General features: G+C 53.4%; 4 protein-coding genes across 4 annotated transcripts; 1 reads left to right on the top strand and 3 right to left on the bottom strand.

Moving 5' to 3' along the window:
* Positions 1–12,692: 12,692 nt before the first annotated feature.
* B0T26DRAFT_717840 (FAD binding domain-containing protein) lies at positions 12,693–14,895 on the bottom strand. The gene is made up of 5 exons (XM_060442347.1): positions 14,633–14,895; positions 14,455–14,601; positions 13,830–14,393; positions 13,683–13,751; positions 12,693–13,594 (listed from the first exon to the last, which is right to left on the bottom strand). Exons 2-5 carry the CDS (start codon positions 14,476–14,478, stop codon positions 12,989–12,991), a joined length of 1,263 nt encoding a protein of 420 aa, XP_060294900.1. The 5' UTR covers positions 14,479–14,601; positions 14,633–14,895; the 3' UTR covers positions 12,693–12,988.
* Positions 14,896–17,294: 2,399 nt separating this feature from the next.
* On the bottom strand, positions 17,295–19,120 carry B0T26DRAFT_366796 (uncharacterized protein). Its single transcript, XM_060434640.1, has 5 exons — positions 18,679–19,120; positions 18,534–18,607; positions 18,279–18,465; positions 18,092–18,204; positions 17,295–17,984 (listed from the first exon to the last, which is right to left on the bottom strand). Exons 1-5 carry the CDS (start codon positions 18,815–18,817, stop codon positions 17,433–17,435), a joined length of 1,065 nt encoding a protein of 354 aa, XP_060294901.1. The 5' UTR covers positions 18,818–19,120; the 3' UTR covers positions 17,295–17,432.
* On the top strand, positions 18,843–19,519 carry B0T26DRAFT_717848 (uncharacterized protein). The gene is made up of 2 exons (XM_060442348.1): positions 18,843–18,863; positions 19,224–19,519. The coding sequence occupies exon 2, from the start codon at positions 19,234–19,236 to the stop codon at positions 19,501–19,503; it is 270 nt and encodes an 89-aa protein (XP_060294902.1). The 5' UTR covers positions 18,843–18,863; positions 19,224–19,233; the 3' UTR covers positions 19,504–19,519.
* On the bottom strand, positions 19,520–20,542 carry B0T26DRAFT_717849 (uncharacterized protein). Its single transcript, XM_060442349.1, has one exon. The coding sequence runs from the start codon at positions 20,474–20,476 to the stop codon at positions 20,228–20,230; it is 249 nt and encodes an 82-aa protein (XP_060294903.1). The 5' UTR covers positions 20,477–20,542; the 3' UTR covers positions 19,520–20,227.
* Positions 20,543–21,092: the final 550 nt, after the last annotated feature.

A 21,092-nucleotide genomic window follows, 5' to 3' on the forward strand; every position in this document is an offset into this window, starting at 1 on the left:
GCTTGAAGAACCAAGCAAGAACTATCTAAGCCTGTGGCTACGGTCATCGTATATATCTAACCGTGTAACCAATAACAATGGTCCCACTGGCCCGTGGTCCCGAGACTTGCGGTCTCGGGACGCCGGGCGCGCGGGACTGTGTCCCGCGTCCCCGACCTTAAGTGGTCCCGAACCTCGGGACCCAGGGACACTCCTAATTGGTTCTTTCCATGGGACGCTCCTGATTGGTCCACACCAAACTGAGCGTGCCCCACTATTGCGCATTTGGACAAGGATTCGTAACACTAGCGTTTCCAGGTTATAGACAGCCTTGGCCACAATCTCCGAGGAGAGCTCAGGCATCTCAGGCAGTATGGAGGCGATATACTAGATATAGGCGGCTATGGCATTGGGAAGCTATTTGTAAGAATGCCGGAAGATAATATAGTTGGGCGTAAGGTAGTTGATACGGTAGCTCGGGTGCTTGACGCTCTCTATATTATCGCCGTCGTCGTCGTCATCTTCGTCGTTAGAGATTAGGTACATCGTACCACCACGGTCGACGCCCCTGTCACGACCAGGGCAAGGCATTGAGGTGAACTCAGTCCATTGGGTACTATCGACGAAGATTCTAAACTGAGGAGGGAAAGAAGGAAAAGTCCGACAACGCGTCGCGTGCTCGCGAATAAGTTTGCATCTATCAGTGGGGTAGGTGGGGCCTCGAGGAGGCTTCTGATAGGCCCGTGGGTTCTGGGCGGCTCTGGCTGCTTCAGGGCCAGTTTGGTGGACGGGTCCTCACATTACCCCCTTCCAAGCTCTGAGCGCCTGGCGTTCAGGAAGCTTGAAAGAGTACCGCGGGGGCAATTCAAGTATGCCTGGTGGCATGCTTCTTCTTTGTCCTCCCCCCCGTCGCATCGTGTTCCGCCACTTCATCATCCTTATGATCGCTACTGAAAGCATCGTCTGCCGCGTCTCGTATCCATTGCTGTAATCTCACTGGCGGACCAGCAGCTTCCGGGTGTTCTTTGTGGAAGGACTCCAGCAGCAATGGAGAGTTCTTGAGGTCGCCAGCTGGATACCAGGTTTCGTCGGGATCCAGGCCGACCCAAGACACTTGGTATTGGAGCTTCTTTCGTTGACCGAACAGTCGCGATGCCAGAACCTTCTCGACTTCCCACTCGGGTTCTCCATTGATCTCCACAGGGGGTTCCGGTTCTGCCCGTTGTTGAGGTAAAGGGTCCTCAGAAGCTTTTCTCAGCCTGTCAGCGTGAAAGACCTTACTTCCCTTGTACCATGACGGGGTATCTAGGACGAAGCTGTGGCCTTTCATGTCGACTATAGTCCAAGGTCCGGCGTTCTGGGAATCCAGCTTAGTTGTTGGTGCTTCGGTAGAGAATCCTTTCTTGCTGACATACACTGAATCTCCCACACCGAAGTCAACGGGGCGACGCTTCTTGTTAGCTTGAGCCTCCATCAAGGCCTGTGTGGCAATGGCATTTTGTCTTGCCAGGTCTTGGGCTCGCTGGGTTTGCTTGACGATATCCAAGGCCTTTTTCTGCTGATCGGTAGACAGGTCTAGCTCGGGCAATGGCAGAGACAAGGGATTCCGAGGGCTGGTTCCCAACGCTACTTCCAACGGAGACATTCCAATAGCCGAATGGTAGGCTATATTGTGGGCCAGGTCCAAGGCAGGCAAGTGTTCTCGCCATTTGGTCTGGTACTTGTCCACATAAAACCTCAGCTTTTGATCCAACTCCGCATTGGTGATCTCGATACTTCCTTGCGTTTGAGGGTGTCTCGAGCTTCCGTGGCGATGTTTGGTGCCCGTGAGCTTGTTGAGGGTATCGAGGAATTCGGAGATGAAAGGTCCGGCGTTATCGCTAATCCACTGGCTAGGGACTCCCAGGAAGCGGTAAAGATAATGGTAATACCGGGCGGCTAATATCTCCGCGGTATCCGTCTTGCGTCCGGCCAGGGTAGCGATTAGCTTGCTGAAACGACAGATGAAAGCCCAAACGTAGTCATAGCCTTCGTCGTCCGTTGGCATGTTCTTTCCGTCTACTACTACATGCTCCCAAACGTGCTTTGGGATCGGCAGCGGATGGAGAAGTCCGGGAGTCTTGTCGTGTCTGACCTTATTCCTTTGGCAGCTCTGGCAGTTTCGGATATACCGTTTGATGTCGCTATTACGGCCCTGCCACCAATATTCCTTCTTTAATAGGGCGACCGTCTTGTTCTGTCCTGCGTGAGCGAATGCCTTAGGTTCATGGGCTTCTCGAATCAGGGCAGTCCGTAGAAAGACGCTTCCGTCGGCGGTGGTCTCCGGAACAACTAACAATCCTTCTTTACGACCCAAGTTCTGCTTGGCGTTCTCGGCAATGATAGTATCGACCAAATCCGCTCCACAAAGTTCCGTAGAGGTCAGGGCGTTGATTGATCTCGCACCGTCGTTCGGCAGCCCTTCAATCTTTTCGGGTGGGATCAAGGCGAACGTTCTGTCTTGGATTTCTCGTGCTTTGACCGTCGGGTTGTCTACGGTTTTGCGAGAGAGAGCGTCGGCGGCCACATTATCCTTACCTGGGCGGTAACGGAAGGTAATGTCGAAATTGGCCAAATAGTACGACCAGCGAATCTGGCGGGCGGACAGCAGTTTCTTAGTAGACCAATAGATGAGAGCTTGATGATCAGTCTGTACAAAGAACTTGGTTCCCCATAGAGCCGGTTCAAAGTCCTTCAAGGTGTTGACTACAGCCAAAAGCTCCTTGTCTTGGATGGGATAGTTTTGCTCTGAGGCGGACATTGTCTTGGACGAGTATCCGATCGGCTTCCATTCTCCGTCTTCTTGCTGCTGCCAGATCACACCGCCCGTGGCGTTGTTGGAAGCATCGGTGTCGACTTTCACTGGGAAACCTGGCTTGTAGAATGCCAAAACTGGGGCCTCGGTAGCAAGCTTCTTGAGTGCGTCGAAGGCGGCTTTTTGCTCGGGTCCCTTCTCGAAAGCAACGTCCTTCTTCAACAGCCTGGTGAGTGGTTCGGCAACTTGGCTGGCGTGGTAACAGAAGATCCGAATGAAGTTGCAGAGGCCTAGGAATGATCGAACAGATGACTTCGACGTCAAGTCGTCCCAATCCCAATCCAGGATGGCGGCTACTTTGGCAGGGTCCACTCGCACTCCTTTTCCGGTCTCCAGAATCATGCCCAGGTAGTCGACTTCGGTCACGTTGAAAGAGGACTTCTTGATATCGCCTTGGAGTCCGGCCTTGTGAAGTCGATAGATGATCTCCTCAACGTGTTCGAAGTGTTCCTCATCATCGCCCTCTGAATAGGCCAGAACGTCATCAGCATAGGCACTAGCAAAGAGGTCCAGTAACTCGTTGAGTTGTGCATTGATAAAGGCTTGGAACCAAGCTGGCCCGACTTTCAGCCCGAAGGGCAGGACTTTCCATTGGAAGGTGCCTTGGCGAGTGGTAAAGGCGGTAAGGTACCTTGAACCGGGGTCCATCAGCAATCGATTAAAGGCACGGATGATGTCGATTTTGGTCAGGTGCTTGGCTCGCCCACAGCGGCTGATGGTGCCTTGTACGTCGGGGGCTAACACTTGTCGACCCTTAATGAAGTCGTTGACCCAGCGGTAATCCACGCAGAAACGGTGCTCTTCTGAATGGGGTTTAGGCACGAACAAGGTGGGAGCAGGTTTATCGGTCATGCACCGTTCAATGAACCCGATCTTTAGTAGTTCGTCGGTGGTCTCTTTTTCGAGTCCCAAGAAAGCGAAGGGCGTAGGGTAGCGGGACGGTCTTCCCTCTAGCGGCTTACTGAGCTCAAGAACCACATCAAAGCCAGGGCGGCTGGGAGGCAGTTGCGTTGAGGCTTTCTTCGAGAAGAATCCTTCCAGGTGAGCCAACTCGCGTGGTAGCTTGGCGCGCACTTTATTAATATGCTCGGAATCCTCTCCTGCCGGGAACGGGATATGCTTTCCGTCGAAGGTCTTGTTCCAAGCCTTGGGGTCGACGGTGAGAGCGTTGAGGCTTATGGTGGGCTGATTAGAGACTCCATCTAATGGTATGGCAGTTTGGGGCATCTTCTGCTTTTTCCATCTCTCTTGGCGAGGGTCAGTCTCAATTGCGCGGAGGCAAGCAATCATCTCGGGGCTGTGCTTCTGTTCCGTTGCGACCGCTGGAATCGCAGCGGCTACCACTGTCTGTGTGTTTGTCCTGCGCCAGGGATTTTGCAGAATCTTTTGCACTTTCAGCTTGCGTTCCTCGGCCTCCATTAGTCGATCTCGGCGGACTACCTCTGACTGGGCATTCATATCAATAGTGCTAGTGCTCGGATCGACAAGGATGCTGGGCGAGTATTGTGCTAGGGCAGGAGTATCGTCGGGCCAGCGAAGAGTACGCGAGGCGGGGTGCAGCCATACGTTCTGCTTGGTAAACCAATCCTGTCCTATAAAGACATCATTGGCGGTCGGGATGATAATGAACTTCTGACGGGGGAAACGTCTGCCGTCGATCTCGAGAGTGACCCGAACTTGATGGGTGGCGCGAGCGGCGGCGGCCCCGTTGAAATCACTAAGTACTAGCGGTTTAGGCAAGAGTTCCATCTTTGCCCCGACCTTATCAACGAGCTTCTTGGCCATCTTCGGGGTCATAGAAAGGGAAATATCGGCTCCAGTATCACAAAGAGCGTGAGTCTTAAGACCAATGCCATCGACTAACAGGTTGACCCGTTTGGTGAATGTATTTGATTTTGGTGATCTGCCGACTTTAGCTAATTGTGGTATATGGGCTATCGAGGAGACTTCCGATAGCCGAACTAGTTTTCCGACTCTAACGATCCTGAAGATTCCGACGAAGTGTCGGCAACAGCGGTCCCGTCAAGGTCAGAGCTTCCTTCATGATCGAAGCTGGCGAGGAGACTGGCCATAACCTTGCGATCAGGACATTTGCGAGCTTGGTGTCCTGGCTTCTTGCACACAAAGCAGAGGTCGGCTGCCTTCAGGGTTTCCACCTCCTTCTCTAACAACCGAGGGTTGGCTGGAGTTGCCGAGACCTCCTTCTTATATTCCCTCGAGCGGCGGCGAGGTTGGCGGTTCTCCGTTAAGGGTCGCTCCTTTGAGGGTCTCTCCTTCGACTCCTTGAAGGTCTTGCTTTGCTCGTAGGCTCTCTTCTTGGCCAGGGCTGAGTTGGCTACCTTGACCACAAACGATTCGTAGGAGATATCAGGGCTCTCGGAGGCGTCGAAAAGTTCAACGTTCAGGTTGGCCGGGATATGCTCGTACAACGTGGTCTTTCGGTCCGCCTTTGCGATATTTGCCTTATCGGCCAGGCTATTGATCTTACCGATGAACTGGTGAATGTCCATCTGTTTATCGCGGGGGTCGTACATCAGGTTACGTAGCTCCTCCCGAGCTTTCGATCCCTGGTTACGGTCGTGGTAGACTGCCTGTAGGCTAGCGACCATCTCGGCCACACTAGCGAATGGGTATTCGGTTGATTGGTATCGGCTAGAGAGGAGGTCGTTGGCGGGTCCTCTGGTTGCGGCGTGGAGGACGGCCATACGGCTACGTTCGGTCTTGAAGGTAGTATTGTCTTCCTCGAACTTGTCTGCTAGGGTGATGACCCAATGGTCGAATTCGTCCTTGTTACCCTGGAAAATACCGGGGTCGACTCCGACTTTGCGGGACTTTGGGTTGTAATCAGGGTTCGGGGCTCTCTGATCGGTGCCGTAGGCTTTGAACGCAGGGTACGCGGCGAACCCGGTTGGGGTGAAACGCTCGCCTCCGAAGGCGCTATTGGCAGAGGTCACTTCGCGAGCGGCGCTGGATTGGCGAATGGGTGTAGAGGAGCGGGCATTGAGCTCGGCTTGGAGCCGGGCAATGGTGGCTTGAAGTTCTGTAGTGGTAGGCGTGGGGGAGGCCATGTCTGCGGTTGTTGATTGTGGGGTGGGTGTACCTGTGGCGATCATCTCGTCGTCTGTTGGTGCGGGGCGGAGGTTGTAATGGGTTAATTGTCGGTTGACTTCCGATTGTTCGGTGAGGATGCTGGAGTTCGTTATCTCGACTTCGACAGAGGCGAGAGATGTATCTTGATCAGGGTCTCGCGTGGTAACAGCGGGCGATCTGCTTTCGGTGTTGCTGTTGGTAGTGACAGGTACTTTTGACTCGGGGTCACTGGGGTCTTCGGCGGGCTTCTTTAGCTCTGGGCTCGAGGGTGTATCGAGGACGGTGTCGTCTGGCACTTTGGCTGTGATACTCGATTCTCCTGTTGGGGTCCGGTCGCTGCTATCTTTTTTAGAGAGTCGATCGGATTTGCGTGTCGGTGGGCCGTAATCTTTCTTCGGCGGCATTGACTGCGCGGGGTTTCTGTGCCTTAGTTTTGCGTCGTGTACAGCCGACGTAGGGGTTGCAAATGAATGCGGGAATGAGGGAGATATATTTTACTTGCTTCGCCAGCAAGGAAGAGAAGAGTTTAGAATTGTGTCACGACCAGGGCAAGGCATTGAGGTGAACTCAGTCCATTGGGTACTATCGACGAAGATTCTAAACTGAGGAGGGAAAGAAGGAAAAGTCCGACAACGCGTCGCGTGCTCGCGAATAAGTTTGCATCTATCAGTGGGGTAGGTGGGGCCTCGAGGAGGCTTCTGATAGGCCCGTGGGTTCTGGGCGGCTCTGGCTGCTTCAGGGCCAGTTTGGTGGACGGGTCCTCACAGCCCCAGCGTTTAGCAAGCCTGGCGGGACTTCGTAGCTGCTTCATTTTAGCTGCTAGACAGGGCGACCCACTTATGCAATCGCCCCCCTTTGCAACCGCCCACCACCATCACGGCCCACCACAAGAATCGTCAAAATACTCAATTATAGGCCAAATTCTATGGAAAAAGGTACATTCTAGTCCTCGTCAATCGCCCTATATTGCTCAAGCCCACGGGCGATAATTTCTTCAGCTTCCTGGACCAGGTGTGCAGGCCTGGACTTGGTCTTCTTGGATCTCTTCTTGGGAGGCTTTTGACTAGCTTTTTGAGCTTCGTCAATTTCGTCAATAGTAGCAAATCTGTCGTTGGCGTCTATTTTGACCCTTTTACGTGAATAGGGCTTTTTGGATTCAAACTCGTTAGCTAAGAAGTCGTTTTTTGCCTTCAAAGCAGCGATTTCCGTATTCTTCTGATCGAGTGCCCTCCCTACCTTCGTCAACATAGTCCTGACGACCCTATCTCGGGGACTAGTGGCCGTCTTGGCTAAGCCCTGTTGCCTGCGGACGTCGTGACTACCTTGAGGTGTATTGATGAGGTCGTTCCGGGTTGCCCGGGTCTTCCGGGGTGGTGTGGATGGGGGGACTGGTTTTGCAGCTTCGTCCCGGACCGCCTCGGGGTCGTCAAGTATACGAGCGGGTTAGAAAGGCCAGATTCCGGTCTTCCGGAAGCCGGATATAATATTCCGGGCTGACATACCCTGCTCTGAGGCGTCCCGGTAGCAAAAAAGGAAGCGTTGCTTGTTGATAGGTGCTGAGGCTGTGAAGGAAGCCAATTCGAGGGTTCTTTGGCGAAAATAGGACTTCAAAGCCGAAAAGACAGACTGTGTGAGGACCCGTCCACCAAACTGGCCCTGAAGCAGCCAGAGCCGCCCAGAACCCACGGGCCTATCAGAAGCCTCCTCGAGGCCCCACCTACCCCACTGATAGATGCAAACTTATTCGCGAGCACGCGACGCGTTGTCGGACTTTTCCTTCTTTCCCTCCTCAGTTTAGAATCTTCGTCGATAGCACCCAATGGACTGAGTTCACCTCAATGCCTTGCCCTGGTCGTGACAGACTGGTCGAGTGGCTGGGTCTTGTGAGAAGTGTGTGAAGGCAAGAATAGTAGGTGTACGCGGTTTCTTTTAGCTAGAAGCATAAAGTCTTCGTCGATATGAGTGGCGTGTTCGTCGAGGACCAATAGGCGCCAATCGTCCTTCCTTTGGGGCTTTGTTTGAGGAAGATATACTTCCTTGAGCCACATAAGAGCTATTTTGCTATTGCTCCAGCCTGTGGGCGTACAGTCGTATTTCCAGGTCTTGAGGACTGGTAGTTCCTTGAAGTTATCCGGGAAGTGTTGGCCTTGTAGATTTTCACCCGTAAAGATCACTACGGGCGTCAATCGCTTGCCCTCAGCGGTACCACACTCGATAACACTGACCTAGGTCGTTGGATCAGGGCTAGTTAGGACTGCCCGAGACGTGAGGGCATCGCCAATCACCTTCCCAACCGTAGTTTCCGTCTCTTGCATGCCATGTTCGTCCATATTGGCGATATTCGCAGGTACCAGCTTCTTGTCCTTGATTACAGCTTCCAAACGATCAAAAAAAATCATGGAATCGCTCACGGGTAGATCCTTTGACTCGAGACCGTTCTAATAGGGTACCTAACTTGGTCTTTACCCGTGGGTTACGGGTAAAAAACCGATCTACCCAGCGCTCACCAACTCGCCCAGGGGGCCCGGCTTCGTTCAGGATTGCTTGTGCGAATCGTCTTAGCCGTGCACGACATGGGGCACGCCCTGCAGCTTCCTCCTCAAGAGCCCACTCAGCGACGAAGGCTTCCTGGTTGTCAGTTAACTTCTGGGTGTTTTTTTGGGCTTGTCGTGGATCCTGTTGTCCACGGCGTCGTCTGCTGAGGGTGGATTCAGGGATCCTACATAGGCGCGCTACTTCCTTCTGCTGCGCGCCCTGATCAATAGCCTCAATAGCCTCGGCTATTAGCCGCTCTCGTACGCGTCGAACCATCGTATTTTGAGCCTATTCCGACCAGTATTGAGGAAGTTGTTGGTGGTGGAAGGTAGAGGGTAGGAAGTTGGCGGTGTGGGGGAAAAATTGCAAAGTGGGGCAATTGCAAAGGTGGGTCACCCTGTCTATATGTTGTTACAGCACGGCCGAACTATAGTTCGTAGTGCCGCAACCATGCCCTAGCTGCAGGACGCAGGACGCCATCGATAGGCTCGAGTGCGCCCTTCAGGTCGTTGTGGGCGCCGTCGATGGCCAGGGTGCTAGGGGGAGGGGACGTGTCGTCGCTACGTAAATGACGTCCTCTGTGGTGCTGCTGCGGCTGGTGGTGCCGCCATGGCAATCACACTCTCTCGTTTGTTTCTTCTTCTTCTTCTTTCTTTTTCTTGTTCTTCTTCTTGTTCTTCCTCTTCTTCTCCTTCTTCTTTGTGCTAGTAATAGTAATAACGACGACTCGTCAGGGGAGGGGACGTGTCGTGCAACCCTCGTACCGATAACCTATTAGCTATGCATTCAAAAGGGTGCTGATCTCTACCTTTCAGATGGGGTCTGATACCTGCTCTACATTACAATGAATCACCAAATCTATCTTCTCACTGAACTAACTCGTATTTCTCGTTGTGGGCCTGAAATACCCCCTCTTGCACTGCTCACTTAGATGAGCTTCCACTGCTCCTTTTTCACAACACCCTACGAGGGCCTTATTTCGGCGTTGTACTGGGATAAATGCTTTGTTGGCTCGGGCCTACAGATGACTATAGCGCCACGAGTATGCATCTCATCAAGGCTCTAGGCCAGGATCTCGCTGAGTCCCCCGAGATGCCGGCGCCCGTCGATAGTCTGCAGCTGACGTCGTTGGAGGACAAGGCGTACACAGACCTGGTGCGCAGACTAGATGGCACATTGAGCTTGCTGAATCTCAGCCCCTTTAGCGATAGATCGTATTGGTCACGGGTGTGGACCTTGCAAGAGATGGTCCTGGTGAGATGCTGCAAATTCATGTGTAGGGACCAGTCTCGCTATTTGCAACACATAGAAGACCTTGTCGGTTGGGTGCACCATCTCCCCATCTAGTCCGCGATCTTGGCCTGGAAGTAGCCGGCGAATCTAGGTTCCGAAGTCTAGGGCCTTCTCACCTACCTATACAGAAACGCGGGGCACTGCAACTTAGTAATCGAGGTCCTAAGTATACGTAAAATAGTCTTAGACTTGCTCGGCGGTGGGAACGAGGACCCCTCTCAATCCCTAAGGTACTAAGGTATTGACCTTCACGGTGAGGAGGAGAGCCACGGATACTGAGACAAGGTTTACGAGTTCTCGGAATATGCGACATCGGTGTCGAGATTAACTGCGCTATAGAGTCAAGGGAGCTCTTCACGAGGTTCGCCAGATACCTTGTGGCTCATCTCGCAACTAGCCAACACCCGGACCTCTTAGGGATACTCAGATACGCCGGATTTCAACTATATCCCAAGTTTCAAATCTCCCAAGCTAGATCCCCGACTAGACAGATTCCGAAGCTGCAGTTGAGGGGTAGCCCGCGGCACATGACAGCGCGCTGCTGGAGTCAAGGTTGATCAACACGGATGGAAACTTACTAATTGTTCATGGGGTTTACCTAGATGTTGTCGAGGAAATCCTCCCGTACTATGAAATCGAAAGCTCGAGTTGGAGCTCCAGGAGAAAGCGAGAACTGCCAAGTTTCTCTTCAAGAAAGACGTGAGGGAGATCCTGGAAGTTATAATATCTGGACTGCCTAGAGACTTCCTCTACAAGGCCTGAATCCCGCTTTTGGAAGTTGTGCTCTGGCTCTTCCTCGCCGACATCGATATACGCACGAGCAAACGATTCGATTGGAATTCCCCTAGCCTCGAGCCGCGACTGCCTCTCATCTGGGGCCTCCTATCGGATGATTCGGCACTTGACACCAGGAAGATGTGGATGGTCGTCGACTGCAAATTAGAAGCCGAAGCATGGGACTGGTTGGCGAAGGTGCTCGATCAGGGCAGGCTGCAGAAGGCCCCGCTCAGGAACATCCTAGGCGACGCATGCAGGGTTTTCGATGACGAGCTGTATGACAAATTCATACTCGCAATGAAACTTACAAGCAGAATACGCCCGTTTCGTACAGCAACCGGGTATATCGGGGCGTCATCTAGTGCGGTTAATGCGGTTAAGAAGGGAGACATAGTGTGCGTGCTTGGGTCGTGCTCTAGGCTGGTAGTGCTACTAGGTGGTTAGGGCTAATGAATACAGGTTCATGGCGGTTGCTAATGTTATAGGGGTTTCATGGCGGTTGCTAATGTTATAGGGGTTTCATCTGGGGAGGTTTGGGATACAAAGCAGGACGCTGTAGAGTTTACATTAGTTTAAGGGATATTAAGATGCCAGAATAAATGTTTATCGTTACCGTACCATATGCCCCCCCCCCTCGTACATACCTAGGTAAATTTCAGAGTGGATAGAAACGTTCTCCATATATTTTCGTGGCCCTGCTCCAGGTCCCCTCCTTCCACTTTCTCGCACATGATATTTGCAAGTGCCTTCCCACATCCGCAAAGTTCTCATTTAAATTATAAGATTTTGTTTACGCTGCGGCTTCTATCCTCTCCCACTCATAGAGAAAGAGATAAGATACTCCTCTTCATTGTCATAGCCAGCCACACATATTTCGTTCACCCAGGAAGCCACCCGTATCTGGAGCCACCCGCATCTGGAGCCATGCTCGTCGCCCGCCATAAGGCGAGTTCACACACTGGCAGTCCCTGTCAAGTACCAGCCACCCCACCCCAGTCAAGCACCGGCTACCTGCGATCAAGTACCAGACGCTGTCGATCAATCACCTTGCCACCTTTCCATTCATATATCCCATCCCATCCCATCCCGCCTACAAGAGTGACAGCTAAAACTTCACAGAACGGGCTGTTGTGCCGTGGCCCAGCGTGCCAAGCAACGATCCCTAACCCCAAACCATCTTCGCATTGTCTGAAAGGAGCTCAAACGTCGCCATGTCTGATCTAGGTATGTTGCGATCCGATCTCCCATATTATGTTCCCAATGATTGTTCAATGTGCGGACCATACTCGGGCAATGAGATCCAGGCTATAATCCAGGAGGTTAACGATCAAGCAGGCCACAAGATTGCCCAGCTCCTCACTTCCATGTTCGATCGCCTCGACCGGGTAGAGGAACCTGCGTTCTCAAATGAAGACGTCGCTCGCGCAATGTAGGAAAATGACGCGGCGATAAACCAGATTCAGGAGATGTTGCTCGAAGAGGTGATACGAGAGTTTGGGGTTTTCGCGGACGACTCACCGCGCGGAGAGGCTGCAACTCGCCGAGCTCAAGTGATGGCTCGATACTTTAGGGGATATGCCGCTCCCGCATCAGCCGGCCGGTAACCGGCGAAAAAAAGAGAGGATGGCGATTATGGCTGAATTTTCTCAGCTGGACGACAATACCTGGGCAGGAAAACAGCGGCTGAGTTGCTTTGCCAGAAGAAATGTTGCCGTCTGATTCGGCCACGGCAGAATATGAATGGGTTATGGTCTAGGCTGGGGATCGCAGCATAGAGGTGCGCCAGGGGCAGTGTTAGTCCCGAAGGACCTCGCACCGACTACCTCTCGGCTATGCATTCAAAGGGGTGCCCACCTCTACCTTAGAGATGGGGTGTGCCTATTCTACATAGTAATGAAATACTAGGTCGAGTCTCTCACTGAACCAAGCGTCGACTCGGACTGTGGGCAAAGTCTTTTAGAAGCTATCGCGCCAAGCCACCAGTCTAGCGAAAAATTGGATTTTTACACGTAAAAAGGCCTGGTTCAATGGCTTCATCCCAGGGGTTAACCTCTTGTTTTGGTGGAGGAAGTGGAGTTTTAGTGGCTTGGCGCCAGGGCCCGATATACATGCAGTCCAGAAGACGTTGTCTACAGTCCGAGTGGACAGTGACGCTTCCGACGACAAGTTTAGTGCTGGTGGGGTCGTTTGAACTATTACATCTCCGCGCCGGAATGGAATCATGCCTGATTACCTGGACTGCTTGAAAACATTGACATCGAATTAGTACGCACGCGTATGTGCGATGAGCCTAGATTGCCGAAGCGATGTGTGGTGTAATATTGTTGGATTTCTCATTCCCTTGTCCAGATAATTACTTCAGTCTCCACTGCCTTGCCGCCGCTTCGTTCTCTTACTTTCTTTTCCTTCACGGGCCCCTTTCCTCTCCTTAACTTCCCAAGCAACACGCCATTCCAAACCTCAGGCGCCATTAGCCTCTGCCTTCGCCGGTGCATCATCAAAGTGCTGCGTAAAATCATAGCGCACATCCATAAACCGCAGCAGCGTGTCCTTGAGCAGGGCCTCGTCCTGCTCGCCGCGGTGGAGGAGCTGCATGAAATCGTCCCTCGCAAAGCGCGTCGCGGGATCGCTATCCGACACGCGGCGAAAGTTCTCCTGCGAGATGGGGTTGATGATGTCGCGCCACTTCTCGATGCGCTTCTCGGAGTACAAATCCAACAGCGCGTCCGGGTCCCTTACCCGCCCGTCCCAGATGCCCGCGAGACAGTCGAACAGGCCGCCGACGTCGACGAACCCGCCTGTGATCCCCAGCCCGCCCCACGGGTTGCACAGGTGCGCGGCATCGGCGGCTAGCAGCGCCCGCCCCACGCGGAACCGCGGCGCGCAGCGCTGGTGCATCTTGTACGGCGAGAAGTTGACGATCGTGTACTCGCCCGCCTTGGGGTGGCCCGGCAGCATGGCCTCGAACTTGCCCGGCTGCCGCTCAAGGTACTCTTCGCGCGTGAGCCCGGGCGTCTCGCCGTATGTGATCCGGAAGAGGTTGTCTTTGGTGATGCGCGCCGCCATCTGGTTGTTCAGGGGGTGTGATTAGTTTGTGCTTCCGTCTCGCTCTTGGTAGGCGGGGGACGCAGGGGGGATCTCGCGGGCAACGCACGTAGAAGTTTTCAGGGTGGACGATGAAGTTGGCGTCGTGCCACCCGAACTTGTCAAAGTCGTAGTAAGTCTACGCGTTGGCTGGTCAGTCGTCCGTCGGCTCTCTCGCGTCTCGAGGAAAGGGGCAGCTGGAGAGAGAAAGTCTCACATTCGTCGCGATGATCTGGGCGTCCCAGGTGAAGCCGGGGAACTCGTCGCCGAACAAGCTGCGGCGGATCTGGCTGTTTGCGCCGTCGCAGCCGACGATGTAGTCGGCCTCGACGCGCGTGCTGCCGGCAGGGGTCTCGACGTCGACCCAGGCCTTGTCGGCGTCCTGGCCGAGGCCGACGACCTTGTGCTCCCAGCTGATGGTGGCGCCGTGCTTCTGGGTGGCCTCGTCGAGCATGAGCTGGTCGAGGTCCTGCATGACGAAGCAGTGGGTGCGCAGGTCCTGGCCGTCGATGTCGGAGAGGCACGTCGAGTTGAAGCCGGCCATGTAGGCGTGGTCGTCGGGGCTGCGCCAGCACATGGTGGTCAGGATCAGGCCGCGCGCGCGCATCTCGTCGACGATGCCCGCGCGCACGAACTCGGGGATGGCCGGCGTGCCGTAGTGCGCCGCCCGTGGCTGCTGGTCGAGGTGGTCCGACGCCTCGAGGATGTGCACCGGGATGCCGTGCTTGCCCAGCAGCAGCGCGAGCAGCAGCCCCGAAGGGCCCGCGCCGACGATGACGACCTAGCTTGCAGTCAGAGAGGCCATTAGGGGTCGAGTGCCGAAGTCAGGGCGGGAAATTCACCTTCTTGAAGGGCCGTTCCACCATGTTTGAGGCTAATTTGGCTGGAGCGTTGCTTTCTTCGCGTGCAGCAAGAAGTGTCTTTTGTTCGATAATCGCCGGAGCGTTGAAGACTGCGGAACACTAGGGTTGGGGTGACGAGGGTGACGACTGAAAAGGGCTGGGGTGACGAGGGTGACGACTGAAAAGGGCGATAAGAGACGGCAGTTCCCTCATAAACGACCAGACGGCAAGACCCGCCCCCGCACCCAGCAAGTGGACAATACCACCTAGCTCTGGTCTTGGCTTAAACTCTTGGAGCGAGTGCCCCGTCTCCCCCGCCCAAAACCAAAAAAGTGGCCATGTTGCAGGGAGGGCGGCGGATGGTTGCAGGAGGGCGGCGGATGGTTGCAGGAGGGCGGCGGATGAGGTCATGCGGTTCGTTCGTGCATTTTGCCTATGCAGTGGACCCGGTAGTCCACGTCAGGACTGGCCATCACACCTCGGGCGGCTTACTCTTTTATTGCCGTGCGGGCCTGCAAACCGCGAGCCTCGGGCCGATGGCGGGGTTGGACGCCAAGTCTTGGTGCGGGGATTTGGGGTCGTCATGCCACGGCAGGCTGGAACTAGTGCCATGTCGGGTGAGGAGAACGGCAGGCTGGGAACTAGTGCCATGTCGGGTGAGGAGAACGGCAGAGGAAGCGAGCATTACAAGGAGAATGAGCCGCAGAACCCACCCAGATGACCCCTCTGCTTCCGGGTTCATTATTCTAGACTGCCTGAGTGGGTGGCCAAGCGTGCCAAGAGGAGATCGGTATTCCCTCTAGCCACAATGTCACCTAGCAATATATCCAGGGCTCTTGTCGTGTCTTTGAGGGCTTGGCGTCCGAGAGTTTGAGAGTACTAATTGCCCAAAACTTCATGTTTAAACCACGTGCAGATTGTCTAATTCAGTGATCTGGCAACAAGCTGTCCCCAGCCCTTTCTTGCCCCAGCCCTTTCTTACCCCAGCCCTTTCTTGCCTAGCCCTTTTTTGCCCTAGCCCTTTCTTGCTAATATGTCATAGTACCTCGGTCATCAAGTTCAATTTTAATCTTGGTAGACTGAATTAATCCAAATGCATCTTTGATGGTCTTCTATACCGAAGTCCCTTTCAAAAGTTTTGCGCAATGCCAAGCCAGCCACGCCCCTTTAATTGAATGTTCAACATCACAACAATCTGGCCACGTAATCTCACCCCTCCCCCGCATCTTGACACCAGCAACACAATCGCCACACCACAATAGCACCAAACACCAATCTCTCGACACGTGCTCTTATTATTACTCTCAAATCCCCTATTGTAGGCCTATCTTCGGCTGAAATATTTGCAGAAACTAGGATTTCTATCAGCACAATCAATCGCATCTATGGGCGGGCGATCGAGCGGGGGTTTGAGTCTAATATACGGCCTTTTGTTCTGAAAGACGAGCGGTTAGAAGGTGCCCCTCGCTCTGGCCGCCCACGAAAACAAACCCTTGAAATGACTGGGAAAGTAGTCACAAAGGTGCGCAAAGATCGATACGGCCGCGAAAAATCCTGTACTGATCTGGCCGGTGAGCTCAGCAACGAGGGTATCGATATCTCAGCTATTACAATCTGGAGGTTTCTCAAACAAGCAGAAAACGAAACCGACGAGGAAGCCTGGGTTGACGAAGAAGATGGAGGAGGATCGCCTTAAATGGTGTATCGCTCATAAAGATTGGACGTTATAAGATTGGAAACGTATTATTTGGTCTATGAAATATCTGTTATTTTACTTTATCGCCGGGGTGGATATCGTATTTGGAGGAAATTTAATAAATGTCACGGCAAGTGCTGAGGCAGCTGGCTGGCAAGTGCCAAGACAACTGGCTGGTAATTGGGGGTGCGGGATGGGGTACTGGCCTGTGCGGCGTCCCAACACGTGACCCACAGACCAACCCACTTCTTCGAGCCCCGTATAGAATTTGGAACTGCTTTCCTTTTTCTTTTTCTTAGCTTTAGATTCTACGAATACAGCGACCTTAATGCAGCCTTGTCTCATCTAGTTGACTGTGCGGTGACAATGAACGTTTTTTAAGGAGTTATATTCGTAAACGATAGAAAGGGTATTCTGAGTTTATATTTGGGGTTGTTTTTCTTGTGATCGGAAAGGGCCTTGTCATTATTAGGTTCCAGAAGTAAAAGCTGAAAAGCAGCAGGCTATTAAGGATCTTGAGGAATGGCACCAAGAGCTCGAGCCGATTATAAACGAAGCCTGGGAGCTTGAATCGAAGATGGCAAGACTTTTATTAATCACGAAGCCTGGACGAAAACCACAATGGCGATGGAACAAAAAAAACGGCAAACTTGAACGTGGATCCAAAGGAGGCTTCGATTGGTATCGGTACCAGACGAAGATCATATTACCAAAGCTTATCCCTTCCGCCAAAAGCTGTGGCCCGGATATACTTGTCCAGGAAGATAAGGCTACCCCCCACGCTCATCACGCTCAGCAACGTGTCTACGATATACATCAGGTTTCTCGCCTTTTATGGCTAGGTAATTCACCTGACCTCAATATGATTGAGTCTTGTTGGCCATGGATGAAGCGGGAAACTACTGAAAAGGGAGCTCCAAAGAGCAGGGCCGAGGCTATACGAGTGTGGGAGGAGCGTTGGAATAAAACACTTACGCAAGAGCGTATCTAAACCTGGGTTGAAAGAATAGTAGAGCATATACAGCAAGTAATAAAGTGAAGGAGGGAATCAGTACAAAGAAGGCCGGAAGAAGAGGGGCCAGGAGGGTTAGGATGGTATGTAATTAAAGGGGTGTGGCTGGCTTCGCATTGCGCAGAACTTTTGAAAGGGACATCCGTATAGAAGACCATCATTATTACAACGACACCACGCAATGCCTTGTCATAAGCTCTTCGTGGTATAGATCTAAAAAGAACACATCAGATGTCTACGAGCCCTTTCCCTTTCTTTTCCCGGGTCCGGCTACACCATCCCCCTCGGTGCATCCGGGTTCCGTCTCATGACGGCCGGCCCACCGCTCTCTGTCATCTGCGGCTTGCCGTAGAGTTGTTGATCTACGTCCTGCTCTATAAGTAGTTCTTTCTTGATCTGCCTCATTTTCACGTAGATGTGCACCCCCGATATGATTGTAGCGAGCGTGGCAATCCCAAGCGCCAAGTTCTTGACATTGCTGTCCTCGGCGCCGGCCGATGCTGACCCGTGCGGCTCTGCTGTGCTAGTCGTATTCGCCGTCCCGAATAGATCCCCCGTGTCGAACAAACTCGACGTGCTGCTCGGACTCGCCGTGCTGCTCAGACTTGCTGCGCCGGTTGGACTCGCAGAGCTCGACTTGGTCGGTTTGTCTGAGCTACCGCCCGGAACGAGGAGTACACCGAGGTACACGATGAGCGCCTGCTTTGGTAGCGTCAGGAAAGTTGCGAGAGCATACTTGCCGAAGCCCACGCTGCCACAAGTTGCGAACACGGCGGTTGAGAAATGGGAGGGGATTGCCGATAGACGGATAAGCACTATGATCTGTGAAACGGCGTATTAGTTAGTTACCTAGTCAGCAGTGGCGTGACATGCCAACAACAGTCGTGCCCCGTTGTCTCCTGTCAAGTCGGGGCGTGTCTCATAATTACCCAGAAGCCTCCGTCCCTGCACATGCGCACAATCCCTGCCCAGTTCAGGTTTGTCCGCCTCAACTTGGCTGCCTTTTCGGCGCCGAACTTCTTGAAAAAGAACCACGTTGCAACTGTAAATGGTAGAAGACGTAGGGTAGTTAGCAGCAATCCGGTTGCCATTCTCAGTCATCGGGTCGTTACGCACCTTCACCGAGGAACGTCCCTGTGGCAACGACGAGGAACCCCATATAGAGACCGTACACGACACCGCACAAGAGCCCGACCACCTCGTGGCCGAACAGCGGCGGGAACGATATGATGAAGAGAATGGCGATGAAGATCAGATAGCCACCGCGCAAGTCGCGGATCTTTTCGGCGTGGGGGCGGAGGAACTGGGGTGGCGTCGTCAGTAAGTTGATCTTCCCGCGCGGAGAAACAAACCAAGACGCAGCAAACTAACCGTGACTACTTGGTCATGGTACACCGTCAACAAGATGGTCAGAACCGTGACAATGATTCCTATGATTATGAATGCTGTAGGGTGGTACAGGTAGTCAGCGAGCCGGCCTGTCAGCCTCGAGGATGTCGCGACGGGAGCCGCTGACCAATATATTTTGGCGAGGTCAACAACGCCTTCCAGTCGACGGATTGGAAGTCGGTGACCTCCTTCTCTTCCTGAGTTGGCTGCAGCGGTGTCCTCAGCCAGGCGAAGCATCTCCGGTCTGGGGGATTGTCCTTCGACATGAATCAGCCGACGGACTGAGCAGTTGGACGTCTGCCGTCGAGTGTGCTGTCGACAATGCTGGTGTTAATATGTTAAATTCTGGACTGCGTCTGATGCAGTGATGGGCAGGCAGATTCCTGCGATGGCCATGGGCAGGGCTCTCTGGTGAAGCAAACGAATGACTGGCCACGACTGTTGGGCAAGAAACGCGAAATTCAAACAAGCCAACAGGCCAACAAGCCAACAAGCCAACAAGCCAGCAAGCCAACAAGCCAACAAGCCAAGAGTAAGCCAAGAGGAATGGGAGGATGGCAATCCGGGTGAAACTAAGAGCTGGGAAACAAACAAAAGAAAACAGCCAAGCAGCCTGTACACGGGTCGGTGGTTCGAGGAAGATCAGTCAGAGGAGAGGAAACAGAGGCCGACCTCCCAAGATATGGAAAGAAAAAAGGGACGAACGCCAAAAGGTGAGCCCAGAGCTAATGAGTTTGAAACCTTTGGCGGGTGGCTGCGGCACTTGCGGGTGTGCCGCAGGGCCAGTGGGCCGGGGGGGCCTACAGGCGCGGCCAAGTCAGAGGGAGACCCCTGCGCGAGTGATGAGCTGAAGGTTACTGAATGGAGTGTAGATGTGGCGCATTGCCACGCCGCCGGGAAGCCCACAATGCGCCAAAACACGGGAGACGATCCACACTTTGGGGGGGCCTAGTGGGCTGACTAGCCTCATTGGGGGGGAAAGCTTGTCTGTTGCACAGGCGCCAAAGAGAAAACGTCAGGCCCGAACGGCGGCCGTCATCGTCCCTTCTTTCCCCCCAAAAACCACGGCCGGCCTGCATCAGGCCTGCCTCACAACCCACATGCAAAAACATTGCAAACACCTCGAGAGATTTGGCGGATTTGGACAGCGCGCCCCGGTTTTAATTGGACGGCCGCATTTGCAGCCCGCAACCCCCAGCCCAACCCCGCTTTGATCTGCTGCCAAGTGTCAATCCTCCGCAAGATCCTGTGGTCGATTGGGCGCCCAGATGAAGCATTTCACGACTGTTCACTCTTGGCGACCGTGGCCGCATCTTTTCAAAACGAAACACACTGCAGTCGTTGTGCAAGGGTTCTTGTCGAACCCCAATTGGTCTACGTGAGCTGCGTGCGACAAGGCTTTTTGTCCGGGCGCCCCTCAACGGCCCATGACAACCACAAAAGGAGACCGTTGACGTGGTGGAGCAAAATAAAGAGAAACATGGTGCACAAGGCAACTAGGAATCGAATAAGCCCAAAGCAGAGAGGGATAATTTAAAAAAAAAAAAGAAAAAAAACGCCAAAAAAAAAAACGAAATAAATTCGAACGATTGTGGCAATTCAAACAACGTCATTAGCACAACTCAAGTCGACAAAAATAACAACCATCGTGAGAATGTGCCCAAGGGGGCCAGCAATCAATAAAAGACATGTTTCATCAAGGGTGAAAAAATGTCCAATGCATTTGCAAAACAAGAGGAAAGTAACAGTGTTCCCATACACTGAGCCTTTATTCTGAGGGAGAAGGGTGCACAGTTGCAGGTGGAAAGGAAAAGATGATGTGTGAATGCCCTCGCGCCGTGCATGTACGAGGAGGACATCACGAGGCCAGGAAGAAAAGAATAAGCATCAGGATACAAAAAGAAAAGGCAACAAGAAACAGGCATGGTGGCAGTGACCCTCAGGGCGTGCTGCAGTTGGGCGCGGGTGTCGGGACAATGAAATAAAATGAGAGAACAAAAAAACAAAAAAAAACAAAAAAATAAACAGCTCAACTCGACGGACCCTAATTCGAACGGGGGATCTTTCAATGGGAGGGGAGGGGGAGGACTCACCAATTCACCATTCGCTCACCGTCTCAGACTCGGGTTCTTCCTCGGATTTCTCCAAGGTACATCACAGGAGCGCGGACATCATACCCATTGTACGCGGTTAGCGGGGGGGAGGGAGGGGGGGAGCCCGTACCGGACACAAACCTCTTCCGTCGACACCAGGATGCGAGACTTCAGTTGCAGGTGCCTAGAAAGTCGTGATGTAAGCTTTTCTGAGACTGACACGTTGCGCCGTTGAGCCATGGGTCCATGCGAGTTGAGCTGTGTGCTGTTTGTTGAATACACTGTCCCGCAAACGGAGCTATATGCCTCCCGTTGATGTGACGCTCGTAGCAGACGCGTGGAAGGTCGTGGAACGCGCTCGAGATCCTCTGGATGCGGTGGTGAGCCGCGGCGGGGACTATGACGCGGCGTGAGGCTCTACAGACCGTGCCCGCGATGCCTTGACGGC

Source organism: Lasiosphaeria miniovina (assembly GCF_030549165.1).
Source record: "Lasiosphaeria miniovina strain SMH2392-1A chromosome Unknown B0T26scaffold_5, whole genome shotgun sequence".
Taxonomy (NCBI): Eukaryota; Fungi; Ascomycota; class Sordariomycetes; order Sordariales; family Lasiosphaeriaceae; genus Lasiosphaeria; species Lasiosphaeria miniovina.